At 38.4% G+C, this 17,669-nt stretch overlaps 1 protein-coding gene across 2 annotated transcripts in view; it reads right to left on the reverse strand.

The window, feature by feature from the left end:
- The window catches only part of MEGF10 (multiple EGF like domains 10), a 98,680-nt gene that overhangs the window by 31,746 nt on the left and 49,265 nt on the right, over nt 1-17,669 (reverse strand). For both annotated transcript variants that reach the window (XM_057404398.1, XM_057404399.1), the window contains exons 6-12: nt 16,933-17,179; nt 16,203-16,323; nt 14,192-14,328; nt 10,611-10,823; nt 4,337-4,511; nt 3,410-3,530; nt 1,134-1,297 (exon numbers count right to left, since the gene is read on the reverse strand). In XM_057404398.1, coding sequence (XP_057260381.1) covers nt 1,134-1,297; nt 3,410-3,530; nt 4,337-4,511; nt 10,611-10,823; nt 14,192-14,328; nt 16,203-16,323; nt 16,933-17,179 — 1,178 coding nt within the window. The remainder of the gene's footprint in view (nt 1-1,133; nt 1,298-3,409; nt 3,531-4,336; nt 4,512-10,610; nt 10,824-14,191; nt 14,329-16,202; nt 16,324-16,932; nt 17,180-17,669) is intronic.

Consider the following 17,669-nt stretch of genomic DNA (forward strand, 5'->3'; position numbering starts at 1 on the left):
GGATTGAAGTTCAAACTTCAGTCAAATATTGGATAACAATCTGGGCAGTGATACTAATTTTCTGAAGTTATCAAAACAAACTGAAATACATTGATTTAAATACACTTTGTTCAACAAGAGAAAAGTCAGACAACAGTGGACACATCTGAGTTAGTTTTCTGTTTATTCTCCTGTTCTGGAATTTTGAGGCAGAAAAGGCATTTGAAATATGTAAATGCTTGGGACATCATTTGACACAGACAGAGCAAGCAAGACAGTGAATATGGGCGTGCTCAATTATATAAAATAAAAATGCTTTTAAGCATTATTTTGCTGAATTTGGAACAGCAAAGCCAATGCCATGAAATAATAACTATTTTTTTTTTTAATAAGGCAGTTTTGGAAGAGCTAATGGAGCTTGGGAGACAGAATCATTCTTCAGAATCAAGACACTAAGTGATAAACAAACCTGCTTTCGGAAGAAGAAAAATTAGTCTTCTGATGGAGATGTATTGTTGGAAACACTGCATCAACATGCACAGATGGTACTCTAATCAACTTTCCAGAATATTTTAGAATTTGCTTGCCACTTTACTCACTGGATCAGTGTACACTATACCTCATTTTAAAACAAACAAACAAACAAAACTCAGAGAAAAATATTCCTTCTGAGTATTCCAAGAGCAGTTTGAGAGAGCAAATTTTCATTCAAAACAGAGGTTCAGTTTCCAGTCTCACACTGTGCTTTGGTCAGCCTCTCCATATCATGTTACTGCTCAGTAAAGCAAGTTCAAACTGACAGAAGCCTGAATGTGATATGGGAGGGGAATTTAAAAGGTTTATGTTCAGGTAATTCCTGAATACAATCCCTAATAGAGTTATATTAAATCAACAGCCTGCTAAGCAGTAAGTATCGCAAAAGTGAGGAAAAGACAGTAGAGAAGAAAAGGAGAGCCAACAGAAGTTCTCTGGCATGCTGAGCAGCAGAGTTCTTGCAGAAGAATTGCTGGTGCGCATCCCTGATCTGGAACCCAGTTGTATATGGGCTACCAACTGCAGTGCTCTTAATTCCCATGAAATTAGAAGAACAAAAAGAGCATGACCATGCCCAGCATTACCCCCCAGTGCAAAATTCAGTGAAATTATTAAACTACCTGGCAAGGGAGTTCACATTTTTCTCCTCTCCAGCCCGGGGCACAGGTACAGGTTCCATCCAGAGCATTGCAAGCCCCTCCATTAAGACACTGGCAAGTTAAGTTACAGCCAAGTCCCCAGGTACCACTGGGACAATTTATTGAGCAATCTACACCATGCCAACCTGCCAAAATTAAGAAAGTGGCAAATTAATCAGGTTTTGCCCCATTCTTCTGTGAGGATGTTTGCCTCTGCCTACATGTGGCATCTCTTGGAGATCTGTGATACTAGAGTAACATTAACTACAGGCTAGTATCAGCAGTTTCAGCTTAGAATTTGCCCAGGTTTGAACAACGGTGCCCAAGGGCACCTTGTAACATCTGTGCACAGCACACTTTTGCAGATCAGTGCCAACATACAAAAGCAATTGATGGGAGATCTGAAATGAAAACAGAGACACCTTGAAATTTCACTAATAAGCATTAAACTATACTGAAAGTGTTAAGGCACAGCTTGAAAAAAAATTAGGAATATTTTCCCTAGAAAGCTGCTACTGTCATAATTCTTCCACCAGTGTTCAATACAGACAGTTCTGCAATATGATTTTAACAGAAATCTTAGACAAAAAAAAAACAAAAACATCGAAGTAGTGCATAAGTTGGATTTCTCTAAGGATACATAGAACTTTTAGATGGTTTCTGTACTGCTTTCCAAATACTGAGAAAAGAATACAATGGAAAAAGGTTCTAAAATGCAGCATTCACCAGTGATTATGCCTGATAGCAGTGATTCACAGACCGCCCACTGCATAGACAGACATGTAAATAGATTTTCTAAAATGTGATCATCTATTGGATACAAGAGGAATGGCATGAACCAGTCGTATGTTATCATCAGGAATGACACACACTGAGTTTCTAATTTTGTACCTTGTTTACAGGAAGCAAAAGGAAAAACAATTCCACCCTGAGCCTAATCAATAGACTATGCAAAACACATGTATTCAAATGAAGCTGCCTCATACCCTGGTTTGGTAATTTTGAATTTAAGGGTCATTTCAAGAAAAAAATATTATACTACCCTCACCGAAAACCAGGCATTTTTTCTCAAGTGTTTTTCCAGAACTTACGAACTTCCTTCACTTACATGACAAATATTTAGATTTAGTTTAATGTCACCATTTGCTGCCCTTTTCCATCACATTATGACTAAAACTGCGTTATGCACTAGAAGATAGGATTATGCATGGCTCAAAAAAGTTTTTCTCCTCATGACCTAGATACTTAGCATAGTTACTTAGCTACTTAACAGAGCTGAACCAGCTCTCCTGTCTATGGCAAAAGTAGAAACTGGAAACTCCCCATATTCCTACACAATAGATTTGTTACCAATCCCTCACAAATGTAATTGCTGTTTGTCTAACTCTGAACTCCTCTCACCTACTCTTAACCTTTATGTATTTTTCAGAAAAAACATTTTTAGATGGGAGGGGGTGTCTGTAACATAGGCTGGGCAAGGGATTTGTTTGTCTCTGCAGAACCAGCACTGGAGGGTGTCTCAAGTACCTTTGCCCCAGCCAAAGGCATGGGCTACTGGGAGATGGAGAGGTGGACAGGCACATACGGTCGCTAGTGGGAGGTATGATGACTATCGAAATTACTGTTAGCAGGAGAGAGCCAGGCAGAGGCACCAAGGAACACAAGTTTGCTCGCACTAATACTGGGAAATTCAGAAAGTTTCTCATGGAAGCAGGGAACTGTAGAGGGCACAGGCTGGGAAGGGGGGTAGGCAAGGTTTTGTCAGAGAATTGATGAAAGAAAGAATACTGAAATTAAAAAAAGAAAGCCAATAGATGTCAGTGTCAGTGCTGGACTGTCAGGAATGTCTGCATCTCTGTGATGCTGAAAGGGGCAAGGGTGACAGCCAGAGGTGGTACTCCCTGAGGCTAACGTATTTTGACTAGGAAGATTGACATCAGATAAATGGTGCACCAGCAGCCTTCTAGCAGACCATGGTGTTACCACAAGAATCAGTGGTGTCCCATCTCAGATTAAGCACCGGTAATTTGCCCAGCCAAAGTGTCCAGGCCACTAAGAACTGCATGGAGGAAACATGAAAACGAGACATGCATACTCTTCTCTGAGCAGATGTTCTTGTTTTCACCCCCCCCAGAGGAGCTGAAGCATAAAGTATCTAGTGATATGGTCTTCAAGATGGTCTGCTTTTTATTAAGTTTTTATTAATTTTCTTTCTCCTTCTCTATAGGAAAAGAAAATTAATCATAAGGGATACTTACCTGCTTTGCAGGCACAAGAACCATCTACTGGTGAACAGACAGCATCGTTTTTGCAGTTGCATACAGATGAACAATTTACTCCATATGTTCCCAGAAGACAAGGAGTACCACAAGTAGCACCCTGAATTACACAAAAATAAGAGTCTATTTAAGGAGGTTCAGACAATACAACTAATAAATGACCACGACTGACTCATATGCTACAAAAGCCAAAAAACTGACAGCCTGACTGTCCTAGGCTGTCACTAAGTTATCCTGAATTTAAGGGACAGAGAGTCCTTAATACTTTTTAAGTCTACACTAAGCATTAGTTTACTATTAGTTGCTGGGAGAGCTCAGGTCACATTGGTTAAACCAATGGACAGCATTTTCAGCAATAAAGAAGCCCTTTATGAAAACAAAACACAATACAGCAGCAGTTTAATGGAAAATAATATAGATACGGGAACTATTTTTAAGAATTAATTTGGCTGAAGTTTTCAGAGTTACTGTTCCTAGAGGAATGGTGATACTGTAAAATGTTTTCTGTCAGACTAGCATCCAGTGAAGAGGTAACAATAAGTGAGTTATAAAAGCTTCAGAATAGTCTGTTCTGAACTATTAAAACAAATGTCTTTGTCCAGAGTTTCTCTGTATGGAGCATGAGGCCTTGGTACAAGAAGATAGTGACTGAAAGCTATTGCTCTTCCTCTTACTTACACCTCAACAGCACACCCTCATTATTCTCTATGTCTTTTAGAGCAACTAACTTTTCTTTCTTCAGATGGCTTCCTTTCAGTACTGACAACCAATCACAAATTTCGTTTGTAAGACACCCATTGGTATCTAAGTGTCTTTACCTCTTTTACTGTGGTGGAGAAAGGACACTCACATCTTGAAGAATTTGGCACCTAACTAAAGGCTGTTGTGAAATCAAGACTTATTTACCTTAAATCCAGGGGCACAGGTGCATTTTCCAGATACACTATCGCAGTCAGCACCATTTTGGCAGCTGCAGATCTGCTGACATGACTCGCCATAGAATCCTGGAGAGCATGTCTCGTTGCAGTAGAGCCCAGACCAACCGGGCTTGCAGGAGCATTCCCCAGACATTGGGTGACAGCTGCCAGGGGGTATGAAAGGATAAATAATTCAGGACTAAACATAGCTTCTTTTTTTTTACCCAGATAAAAACATGTTGTTATAGATGGGTTGCATAACGGATCTTGCATAGAGATAGGTTTACTCCTCAAACCACAAAGCAAAGGGTTCTGTATATGTATGTATAAATGCATACCAATTAAAGAAATGCAACAACATACAAATTATAGACATTTTGGGAGGACTTGGAAAGAAAAGAAGTTTTTTTTCATAAAATAGATATCCATGTTTGCAAATATCAAGGTGATGAAACCACTACATTTCCCAGAATGCATTGTGACTCCAAGTATAATAGGATCACTTTCATAACACTCTTATGTTACATTCAGCAGCATATTGTCTGACAGATACTATGCTTTGGAACTATAGCATGGCATCCAACGCAAAATAACAACACAGCACCCAGTGAGAAGCAAGCATGCTCTTTTCTTTAAATTATTGGCCAAAAAGAGGACAACTGGCATTTTTCCGGGAATGCTACAAATTCATTTGCATCGGGTGGAAGTCAGATATACCATCAGACCAGTGACCTTCTGAAGAGTTTTCCTCCTGTGCTGGCCATACCTGGTGGCAGACCAGCTGTCTCTACCTGGAACAGCACTTTCATTGAAAGGCCAGACAGACAGCTGCTGTCTCGTAACAAATGGACATCATCAGCTGTGCAAAGATATATGTGCTGGAAAAGTGGACACAATGGGGTACTCTGTAGCCGTCTGGCAGACAAAGCACTTGCTTAATTTGCACCAGAGGAAAGCCTTAATATCCAAATCTAATATATTTACAATGGGAAGACTGTTTAAAGATATTTGTGTGCCACTGATTGAAGTTACTTTAAGTGTGCTGGAGAAAAGAAGTGCCTTCATCCAGACATATTAAATAACCCCTGACAAGAGCCTGATTTTGCAAGATTTGCTGACTTCTTGTGGGGGGCTGTGTTTGAAACTGAGTATTTTTCTGACCATTTGAAAGTCTGAAAAAATACCTACTGCACATTTAGGTGCTATAACATAAATAACAACAATGTGGTTAGAAAAAGTTGAAATGTAAGATGGGAATACAGTATTAGTTGCAACTGCATTTGGACTCGACAAGTATTTGTCAAACTAAGAGTTCCCTGCTGCTGAATACAACGGACAACATACTTCTGATCAAGGAAATTATTAATTACAAAGGTTGGAATATCATTCTGCATTCTTTTCACTACATATTATTGCATACGTTATAACATCTTAAGAATCTGGGGGTCTTGAAGATACTAAAATCTCTTTGACAGTATCAAGCTTGTTTACATAAGTGAGAGGAAAGGTCTTCTCAACGAGAGAACCAGATGCAGAAATGGTTCAAAACTCATGGTGTTCATAGTCAACAGCCCTTGTTATTTGTTCCATTACAAAAATACCTGCCATGAAGTAAATTGAAATGGAGCTATTCTCATATCAAATATATGCAAAATTATAAAATAATTTTCCTAACTTCCTGTAGGAGCTCACTGGCATTTTGGCTCCAATTCCCATGTTTCTTATCTGTGGAAGAATACAGAGCAGGGAATATAAAAAGATTTTTCAGTCCACAACTGAATAGTCACTAGGAAATGTATTAGAATATATTTATAACATAAAATAAGGAGTACTGTCATTTTAAGACACATACCCCTGCATTGTTTGTTGTTGGGTTTTTTCCCTTTCGGGAGAAGGGGAGACCACACACATGAGTAAGCATTGGGCATGAGGCAGAGGTATTGATATTCTGTGCCCCCCCCAGTGAGTGTTAATAAGGCGTACTTGCACATATATTGATTGACACCAAAATTAGTATTCTGTAATTTGTAATTAGATGTAGGAAGCTAAAGCACTTCTGAAGCTTTTTGATGGGTTCTCATGCAGTTATCTTAATTGCTAGCAACATTTATATATTAAGATGGGGAAATAAGAGATGCTTGAGAGATACTGCCAATACATCTGCTTTTATATCTGGTCTTTTGTTCACACTTTCTGGCAATACGACCCTACTCTGTACAAAGACAAAATAAGTACTTATGGGCAGTTGATATTATATATTTGAAGGACTTAAATGAACGCAATGATTATCATGTGATTTATATAGGTGTTTCAGTATTACAATTTCCAACTAAATTCTGTAGTACTCTTTGCAATATAAAATTTCCACAAACAGCTCTTGTATGTACATACAAGATCATTAGAAAAATGCAAAATTATAAGATGCCCTTATCTTGGCTTTAAAAACACACACCCTCAACTATACCAAAATAGTTGACAGAATGACTCAAGCTGATCTCACCCAATACAAGTGTGAAGCAGTGTTGGAAGATCACCAGAAAAAACTTACAAGAAAAAATTCAGGGACATCTCAAATTCAGCTTGGAGATCAACCTGAAACCACTGTGTATGCTGTCAGTAACACAGGTATAACAGATATCCTTCATAAACTTTCCAGATAAATATACAGCTACAATCTGCCCTTTTTATATTTTCTGAATGGTCATCAGTTGTCACTTGAGCAAAGGAATGACAAAACCCAGTCTAAAAGTGGTTTAGTCTGGAAGGTCATTCCTATACAAAACCAAGTGACCATGTTGATGAAGGCAGATCGAGGTCTGTTTTACTCATTCTTGCAAACTGGATCTTCAGAAGGACAAGTTTCTATAAGCCGCACACACTGTGGATGGCAATGGCAGGACATATGGGTCTGCTCATTCCGGTTCACAGCACTGTGGTTGTACCCCACTGAGGAAACATGGTTTACACAGCCTTAGTCTTAGCCAGCTTGCACTCACTCTATTTCTCTTGACTATCGAGTAAAAAGGGAAAACTTGACAGTCGCCTAGTCATGGAGAACAGAAGTCTGTGTTTGATTTGTACTGCAGTTCAAATCCTTTCATATATATCAAAAGATGCAATAGCAAAGAACCATGTGTGAAAAAACTCTTAGCACAAGAGGATTGTTACCTGCCACTGTCCTCTGAACTTCTCAAAAAGAATAAAATCTCTCAAGTGTATCTATACCTAACCCTTTATGAAGCTTTTAATAGAGGATGTTGATACCACTAACAGCAAGGATGGATTTGCCTTCCATACCCAGCAGCTGCCACCAACCAATAACAATGGCAAAATCCCTGTAGCTTAGCTAGCCTACCCAAAATGCAAATTATGAATTACTGCCAAAGCTGTTTTGATGCAATGTCCTCAATCATTAAATAGTATAGAAATTTGTATGCATTTTTAAACTATAATGTATCATGATGTTTTTGTATCTTCAAGTATTTGAAGAAATTGGGTGTACATACACTTGTATACTACAACATATGTACACATATATTACAGCATTATTTTTTGGTGCTAGGTTTGTTTTTTTTTTAACTAACCTTTAGTTCATTTCCATATCTATGAATACTAAGAACATAAGTAATAACATAGGGCTCTAAGCCTATCAACATCTCCTCTTTGAGGAGATCTAAACTAGTGGTCATACCCAGATGAAAGAAGCTTTTAACAATACCAAGGCCCCCAGAATCCTAGACCTACAGATACACAGAGTGTATTTGAAGAAGGGATTGTACCCCCTTTTTCATGCCCTGGCGTTACTGGTTGTTACATTGCTGCTAAATGGGTTAGTGCTATGAAGACAATCCTTTGGCTACTGTCAGCCCAAATAGTACCTGTGGTAGAGAAGTAAGCAATGAGCATATCCCTGATATGCTTAAAATGTTGTCTCCCAGTGGACTGACATGTAGTAAGAGATGAAGACTGCCAGATAGAACTGGCTTCTCAAAAAGTTCTTAGAAAGGTAAAGTGTCCCTTTTATCTTCTGTACCATTATTCAGATGCCCTTTGATTTCTAGTATGTGGTAGTCTAAATTACTTGCTGACCCAGGGGAAAGGAACCCATATACGAAAAAATACAAAAAATACACCTGTGAAATCATGAAAATCTTTGTTTTCCTTACAGATCATTGCAAATATGCTCCTGCGCCTTCAGAGCTGTTAAGTGCCTTTTGATTCGTCATACAGAGGGGAAAATGTTCAAAAAAAAGACCATCCATATGCAGCTGTTTACATGTGAACATTTGTGATCCGATTTGACCACAAGCTGTCTTCCAGTTGTATAAATGAAGCAACAGCTGTGTTGACCATGAATCAGAAGTAATCCCTGTAATATCAGAAATACTATACAGTGTAATATATTCCTGTTAAGCCTGTAGGGCTGCTACAACAGTCTGTAGACAAATTTTCAAGAAAGCAGCTTGCTGTAACTCTTAATATGAGTTATTATTTGGTCTACTAGCATGATTTGAGAGCTAGACAGGTCAGCATTATGGTGTCATTTATTCTTGAACACATTGCCCAGAGAATGAATTGCTTGATTTTATGTCAAAACCTGTATTCTTTCAAAAACCATGTCAAGTACACAGGATAAACAGAAGCACAAGTACACAACTGTAAAAGCATACGAATTGAAAGGGAAAAAAAATCGGTTTGCTGTCAACATGGTTTGTCAATGAAAGGTGTGCTGGACAACTCAGACAATCCACAAAGTAATTTTTCACAGAGGCCTAACGGCATAGATATTTCCATGTATGTGCTTGAGTGCTTTAACATCACTGTTAAATTCTGGCTAAAGGCTTTTGGTTTATCTATGGGGAATAAAAAATGCATTGTATATACATATAGCAGTATTCTATGTGACAGTCAACAGTCCCTCCAAATTTCTTTCACAGCTATTTTCAACAGCAGAAATTTTAGATAATGCTCACAAACCTGATAAAAGGTACTGTGATTAGTAATGCAATTAAGTGCAAATGAATGAACAAAATATTTCATCAAAACTGCATTTCGTAGCAGGAGAAAGCTGTCCAGAATTGTTCTATAAATATGTTGGGTTGCCTCAACTCACATTCCTCCCTCACAGCTGAAAGTTTGCCTGCAAAAAACTAGTATTCAGATTTTCATAACAGCATGATGAATTATTGCAAAATCTACAAAGACACACAAAACTCAAAAAATAGGACTCTCCACCTGAATAAGGAGAAATAGTAAAAGGTAAGCTAATTGGAAAACTATTTTCATTTGATTTCCAGGGATCAGATTTTACCTGCTTTCTAGAATAATCACTGAAATGACAAAAAATGTATTTTTCAAATCTAGATTTACAGATAGATTTACTACAGATTTCTCTATAGTTTAGAGAAGAGGAGACTGAGGGGTGACCTTATTAGTGTATATAAATATATAAATGGGGAGTGTCACGAGGATGGAGCCAGGCTCTACTCAGTGGCAAACAATGATAGGACAAGGGCCAATGGATACAAACTGGAACACAAGAGGTTCCACTTAAACTTGAGAAGAAACTTCTTCTCAGTGGGGGTGACGGAACACTGGAACAGGCTGCCCAGGGAGGTTGTGGAGTCTCCTTCCCTGGAGACATTCAAAACCCGCCTGGACACATTCCTGTGTAACCTTATTTAGGTGTTCCTGCTCCGGCAGGGGGATTGGACTAGGTGATCTTTTGAGGTCCCTTCCAATCTCTAGCATACTGTGTATGTACTGTGTATGTACTGCGTAATTGGTAGGGCTTCGGAAATTTTGTATTAAATAAGTCACCTACACCTATTCTTATATACTTATACACAGAGAGAAAAAGAGAGAGAAATAGATTCTCCCCTTACACCCAACTCTTAAGGCAAGTTCTCATCTACAGTACACCAGAATATGCAAGAGACATATGATTGTATACTGATTTTATATGGTGAACAATATAATGATTTATTCATGTGGTAAATATAGACAAAGATCACACTTTGTCTTCATGTTTGTTTCACGGGTCAGAGACCAAATACAACAGTGAATATTAAGATCAAATGTAGCTGCAAGTGCTAAAATTCAGAAGCTCTTTTGAGCTGGTATTTTATTTCTTGATATACCAAATACTGCTTCAGATTGTATGAAAGTACTATAAAAATCAGGTAACATTTGTTTGCAGATTCTATTCTGATTTCTATTCTCTATGTAGAAAAAGGAAACAGGCTAAAGCCTGTAAAGCCTACCTCCAGGTATTAGACATGTGGCAGGGACACTTTTTATCACACTTGAGACCATAAATTCCATCAGGGCAAAGCCTTGTTTCACAGTGCTCTCCAGTGTATCCTGGTTCACAGATACAGGCACCACTAATATGGTAACATTTCCCACCATTCATACACTTGCAGGTCTCAGCGCACTGCACTCCGTAAGTCCCCACTGGACACTCATCTTGGCATCTGTGAGAAAAACAAACAAAAATTAATTCTATTTCCCATAAACTACCAGTTTTGGGGATTTAAAGGAAATACAGTTTTTAATGAATCTCTTATACTGGCCTAAAATGTCTCTTAAGTAGAGCTGAAATTTACGTAACTTCATATTCAAAAGTGCCTTTCCCTGGTTTCTTTTGCTGTTCAGCTAGACAGGCTTAAAAACATTGGCTTTGCAAATTCCTTTGGAAAAATGAGACAACTTACATACACAGACATTTGCACTTCGCGTTCAGGAACCAGAACAAAACCAAACCCTTTTAAATCAAACCTGAAGTATGAAAGAATAAATTTTCAAGCATTTGGTTTCAAAAGCCATCCATCTGTAATTTTTTTAAGTGATCTAGATTCTTCACTTGGCAATAGTGTGAACAGCCAGCAGACACACGTGCTCCTGCAGATGCTTAGGCCAGGAAGTTCCCTGGCAATCATGCTCAGCAGTCTCTGAAGAGAGTATTTTCTAACTGTGTTTCCAAACACATGATGTTTCCAGAATACCTTTATTTTCAGAATTTCATTCTGAACATTTTTTTCTGTTTTTATTTTGGCCTTCAAAAATTCACAACATAATATGGAAAAATCTTCAGTAATACAAACCCATTCTTTTCATCTGACTTTTCCCATAGATTAAAGTGAAAATTAGTAAGGACCCATATGGGAGAATAGCAATGATTTTTGTTGCTCCATAAGGAAAATATATCATAACAAAGAGACTTCTTAATCCAACCTCTCTGCTTTCATTCACACAGATTTTAGAAGACAGCTACTTCGGGTAACCGTCTTATTTTCTTAATGTTATACATATGAAAGACATTATTTGAGTTAAAGATCACACTGTATGTTTAGCTGTCCAGCCTGACTAAAAGACAATTTTCAGTATCCTGCGTCTACTTGCAACTCATTTACTAAAAAGTTTCCAGATAGTAATTTCACTGACTATGTATTTAAGAGATACAATATGAGCTTGATGTTTTCACCTTTCTCTTTTTTTTATGTAACTGAATTGTTAAAATTTGGAACGGCAGTACTACTACAGCATTACTAAAGGCTCCAGCTCTAAGTGTACATAAAATATTTTATTGTATGTATGAGACCTCTCAGCTCAGGTTTGTATCTCAGGGTTTGTATCTCAGAGCCAAGGACTACAACATTTCATAGCTTATATATCAGGGAAAATCCTCATACTTTTCAATATAAGTATTCTATAAGCTCTGAATTATGCTGGCATGGACAAAAAGTGAAACAGCTAAATTTCAAAGCTTTGGGCCAGAACATGCTGACACTGAAGTCCTGAAGTGTGCTGGGAAATGAAAGGGCACAAAACATCTTCTGCAATTTGGGTACATGTATGTTTTGCCAAGTTACAGATTGTACAAAAATACTGTTTAATAATACAGCACATTATTAATGGTTTTATCAGTTTATAACCTGCTCATTTCTCCAGTCCTATAAAAGAATTTCCTTGGGGGTGTCTTTCCATTTTTCTTAAATAGTTGTCTTTTTTTGTTTGTTTTGGGATGGCTTTTTTTGCATGATTGGTGATTTATCACAGGAGATTTTCCAAGATGTGATACAGGTCACTGCAAAATGTACAGAATTGGGCAGAGCACTCTGACTGACATAAAATAGGTATACACATTAATTTCATGCTTCTTCAGTAACTGCCTCAATTTGATGCTGCTATCCAGAAGTTTCAAGGTATTCATAACTCTGCCCTGGCTGAAGCCAGAAGTAATATCCCCTTTCCTTCAGACATGTAGCGTAATAATAGAGCTAATAACCCTATTTAAATGTTTCCTAATGAAGTTATACAAATAAAGCTGAGACTGAATTTTCTCCAAATGACAATCAGGAATCCCAGCCAAATTAGACAAATTCAAAATTACAATTTTTATTTTATTTTAGTTGTATCCTCTGGAAGATCCTTTTCCACTTCATGGTGAGGACACTCATTAATCAAAAAGTATTAGACAGAATAATCATAAAGGCACTTTAAACTAGATTCGTTTGTGTTAACCCTCAAAACTATTACATGCTTTAAGAGTCCTCTTTTTCTTCCTGGATGAAGCAGTTCCAGGATTTCACCACCACGATGAAATCTCAGACAAATAATGTTGCAGTTACACACAGAAGTGAAGTTTAGGACTTTTCAAAAACATCCTTTCTGCTGCTTTATGTAAGTGCTAGCTAAGTCAAAGCCCACACATTTCTTTTAACCGTACCCTCCCTTGCCAGTCCAGTGACATGAAATAAGAACCAGGTCTAAAACCTTGCTTCTGACCCATTCCTGCCCTTGGAATACCTTGAAAAACAAAGGAATTGCAAATACAGCCTGTTTTGCAGGAAGAGGGAGCTCAGATTTGCAAAACTGATCAACATGGTGCAGCCAGTAAGGCACTTAAGATTAAAGTCAGATTTAAATTCCAAGTAAAAAAAAAAAATTGCTTCTAGAAACACCAGCTTAGTGCAGTGCATGGATATTCCTTCGATTTCCCTGCTGACTCGTTTGTGTCTCTTTAAATGTGTCTACTGCTGTATACACCGTTTCTTCACAGATGCGAATTTTATTCTGGCATCCAAATGGCTTTGGACTAAATGTTTCCCTTCTTCATGAGTTTTTTTCCCCCTTACGACTGGTACAGCTCTTGCCATGTCCTGTGAACACTTGTGTGGGAAGAGCATATGGTTATAATCCCTATAAATTGTTGGCAGAGGTCCCCTGGCTGACCCCAGTGATTAAGCTGCTGCTGACTTCAGCAAATGAGTTGCGTGCTGTTTAAAATACTTGCAGGAAATCACTTCTTTCATCACTTGCCACTGCCTTCAAAGATTATGTCTTGCAATGCTACCTTTCCAATCTATCAAAGGTGATTTTTAACAACCAAGTCAGAAAATAAAGAAGTTTCAATTCTTCATTTGAATGAAATACTTTAGGTAACACCTCTCCAGCCTGCTCAGTCTGAAGGGTTGTATGAGCCTCCCCTGCTACTATGATTGCCAAACGTCTGCACAAAACCAAAAGTCTCCCTTCTCATCCCTTCACCATACTCCAAAATGCGTCACTATGCAAACCACTCAAGTGAAGACACACAAGACACTGCCAGAGCATGGGCCACAGCAGGAAAATCCTGAAACCAAGCAGTTCCCCACAGAAGGCTAGTCACATAAGCACTTTTAACTTGTGACCCGGCATCAGCTATGTGACATGACAAATATTTCACAGGACTCTTTTAATAGTATCACAAGTATTTTCATTCTGCTTTCTGTTAGCTTCTAACAGCCACAGCGGATCCCTTGCAAAGTTCAGCAGTCCAGCAATAATATGTTTTCCTTACCGTTCCCCTGTGTAACCTGGGCTGCAATGGCATTGACCTGTGGCTGAGTCACAGGTCCCTCCGTTGTGGCACTGGCACTCCTGGGAACAGTTTTTCCCGTAATGACCCTCAGGACAAGGCTGACCACAGACCATGCCCTGTGTGTGCAGAAAACAAAATATCATAATATTAGATTTGGGATTACAGCTTCAGTGGGCAAAGAAGAAATGTTTGTAATCAAGGAAGATCAAGGAAACCTCATGTCACTTGTCTAGCGCTCATCTTGGAAATACCAGAGTCTTCTCCAGCTTTAAACACAGGCTATGTCTCGGCACCAGAGGCATAAACTTCTAGGATTTCCATTTGGAAGCGTAAGCTAATGAAAAATGCTATCTCTAAGCAACAGTGAAAACACTTAGACATTTAAGACTAATTGATATCAAGAACTTCCCAATTTATTTATGAGGAGTAGTATATATCAAGACATCCGGAAATGCCCTTCAATAAGTAGAGGTGTAGAAATCAGTAATTGCTGTAATGCCCCAATTATACTACTTTATGATAAGTTGTTTTTTTCTGATGAAAGGAGAAGCTGTCTGTAATTTAATTTAAAGGAGCATATCTTAAAAGCTTACATAGGATGCCTGCTTCCCTTCAACGGGTTTTGAATTTCTGCACTGCTGTTTACATCTTTGGAATTAATTACACCTGTGTAGTGAGGGGAGCATCAGATCTTTAGACTTTCTAGAAGCCATTTCAAGAAAAACATCTGCAGGCATTTCATCAGACAAAAGACATGCAGGTATTTCAGTTAACATAAGATACTGCAGAATGTATACCTGCCTACGTTAAACCTTCCTTACATGTAAAGCAAAAAAGGTTACATTGACAAAATTGTGTTTTACAGAATCAAAAAATCTGAATCTAATGACCTATGCTTAAATAACTATTTGGAATGGAAAATCAGCCAAAGGGTTAACCAGTGAGTTGTTAGTTAAGACACACACTGGTATAAAATTTCCATTGCAGCTTCACATGCACTCTCATCTTTCATTACCTGCATTTAAGTAAATAGAGGGAGTTAAGAATTTATGCAAAAAATTGTATTCTATAACAAATAATTTCATTCTTCTAACATGAAGTGGAATGAAAAATAAAAATGGCCATAAGCCAAGTTAGGCAGTCAGAATCTGTGGTGCTATTCAAACACACAGAGACTATCATTTATGGCTATGCTGTCTAGTTGGTGAAGACCTGACCTCTGCAATAGGTTATCTCAATGTAATATCTCAATTATCATGAGATAATTAAAAGCTCAGTAAATGTGGATTTTCACATAAAAGGACATTTCAATTAAAAATAATATTAGCAAATACTATTGATCAATATTATCTGTGAATGTATGTAAAGAAATTATTTGGGCTTTGATCACCTTCCAGCCTTTTGATCATATTCCAACTCCATTACTTGCCAGCTTGGAGTTGGCTGCATGGTAGTAGAGGTGAGTACTTGCAAAGCTAAGGTCAATTCTTCTTTCCCTATCCACTGGCAAAAGGCTAGAAAGTCTAAAGATAATGTCAAAGTTCTGATGTCCCGTTTCCAACAGCAACGTTTAACACAATATTTAAAGGTCTGGTGTTTTTGTTGTGCATATTATACATATGAAAACAGGCACAAAACCCACTGCTAAAACTGCATATAGCAGTGTCACACCTGTATAATATCAACTTCTATGCAGAAATTAATGACTTCCAGACAAGGTCTAAACAATGTTGCCTCATCACAGTATGAATCATATATTTTGCTTCTCAGAATCTGATAGTTAAAAAGGCAGCACAGAACCGGCGGATTTTCAGTAACAGATGGTTTTGCAAGTATTTTGTTCCAGTCATTTCAAATACGTTTCTCATTACTCCTGGCAACAGGCAGACTACATTTGGTATCTTCATTTACTACCCTTTTCTGGTGCTGCCTTAAATCTACAAATATGGAAGTTTTACAGGGTTGTGTTGATTTCGGGAAGTGTTTTTACCATCCATCCTGGTGGGCAGGCACACTCCCCGGTGACGTGGTGACAGATGCCTCCATTCTGGCAGGGGCACCTCTCCTCGCACTGGGGCCCATGCTTCCCGGGGGGGCAGAGGTCCTCGCAGCTGGGGAGGTGGTGGTGTACAACAGAGACAACTGTTACTTCAGCACACACTCCAGTCTCCAGCCACCTCTCTATTTTTAATGCAACCATTAATTTTTCCAGCCAGAAGTATAAAACAGAAAGCAGTCCGACAGAAACAGACGCATGGTGAATATTGTACAGCGTCTATGCAACAAATCTAAGGAAACACACCTGGCAATCTAGGAATTATTTCTTCTTGAAGATATTTCTTTCTACACTGGCTGATGCTCATTTGTTGTTACTGACAAAGCTCAAAATCTATTCTGGAATGACAAAGCTAATTCTATGTTTCACTGCGATTTCCCAAATTTCTAGTCAAACCATCTTCATGTGGTCATGACAAAGCTCCTGCTGCTACTTTCTGCAGCTTTTACTTAGAAGTACAGATTAATAGGGCTTTCAGCTACACATCTGAATATGCACTGCAACACAGTTTGCCCAACTGCTTCTTAGCCACCAGTCCCACTTCCCTGCACTACGCAGCAGCCAAACTGACAGCGGAGTATTAAGTTAATCTAAACTTAATTTCTCTTGTTAGCACTATTTAGGACTTGCATCTTTCCCCCATAAATAATATACCAATGCTCACAAGGCACCAGTGTATCCAGGAGGACATCTGCACTCTCCAGTCACGTGGTCACAGGTGGCTCCATTTTGACACTGACATCTTTGATGGCAGTCATTTCCATATGTTCCTTGATCACAGCGCTCCTCGCAACGCCAACCTTTGAAACCTGATGCACAGTGGCAGGCTCCAGTGATGGGGTTGCACAACGCTCCATTCTTGCACTGGCAGCGGCTGCTGCAGTGAGGTCCCCAGTGGTCACTGTCACATGCTGACAGGGTTGAAGGAAAAAGTTACAGCAGTTTTATAATAGCTCATGTTACAGCAATGAAGATACTATGAGTCAACTGTAAACAACCAACCAAAAAAGTTATAAAATGGAAATAGTCATGTAGTACATCCTCAGTTCTCTTTGGTCCTCAAGAATCTTGACAGGCAGAAAGAACTTAATTTATCCATAAAAATTGACTTCTTAAGCTGTGAACTAAATGCAAGTTATAGTTCCTTCATTGTCGAAACTCTTCATTATGACTCCCTACCATCAACTAGCAGTTACGGTTGCAGTGAGCTTCCATTTACACAGAGAAGTCTTGCAAACTTAAAAAAAAAGTAAAAAAATGCAGCCTAAATCCATAAACAACTGTCTGAATCCCACAAGGAAGTTGTAAAACTTACACAATATAAGATTATGATTTTATTTCAATTCAGAAGTTCCTACTTGTTTACACAAGTACAAGTATTTCCTCTTCAATATTGCAATA

The sequence above is a fragment of the Pezoporus wallicus genome, unplaced genomic scaffold (genome assembly GCF_028554395.1).
Source record: "Pezoporus wallicus isolate ANWC-B61680 ecotype Strahan unplaced genomic scaffold, APGP_CSIRO_Pwel_v1 contig_7293, whole genome shotgun sequence".
Classification (NCBI taxonomy): Eukaryota; Metazoa; Chordata; class Aves; order Psittaciformes; family Psittacidae; genus Pezoporus; species Pezoporus wallicus.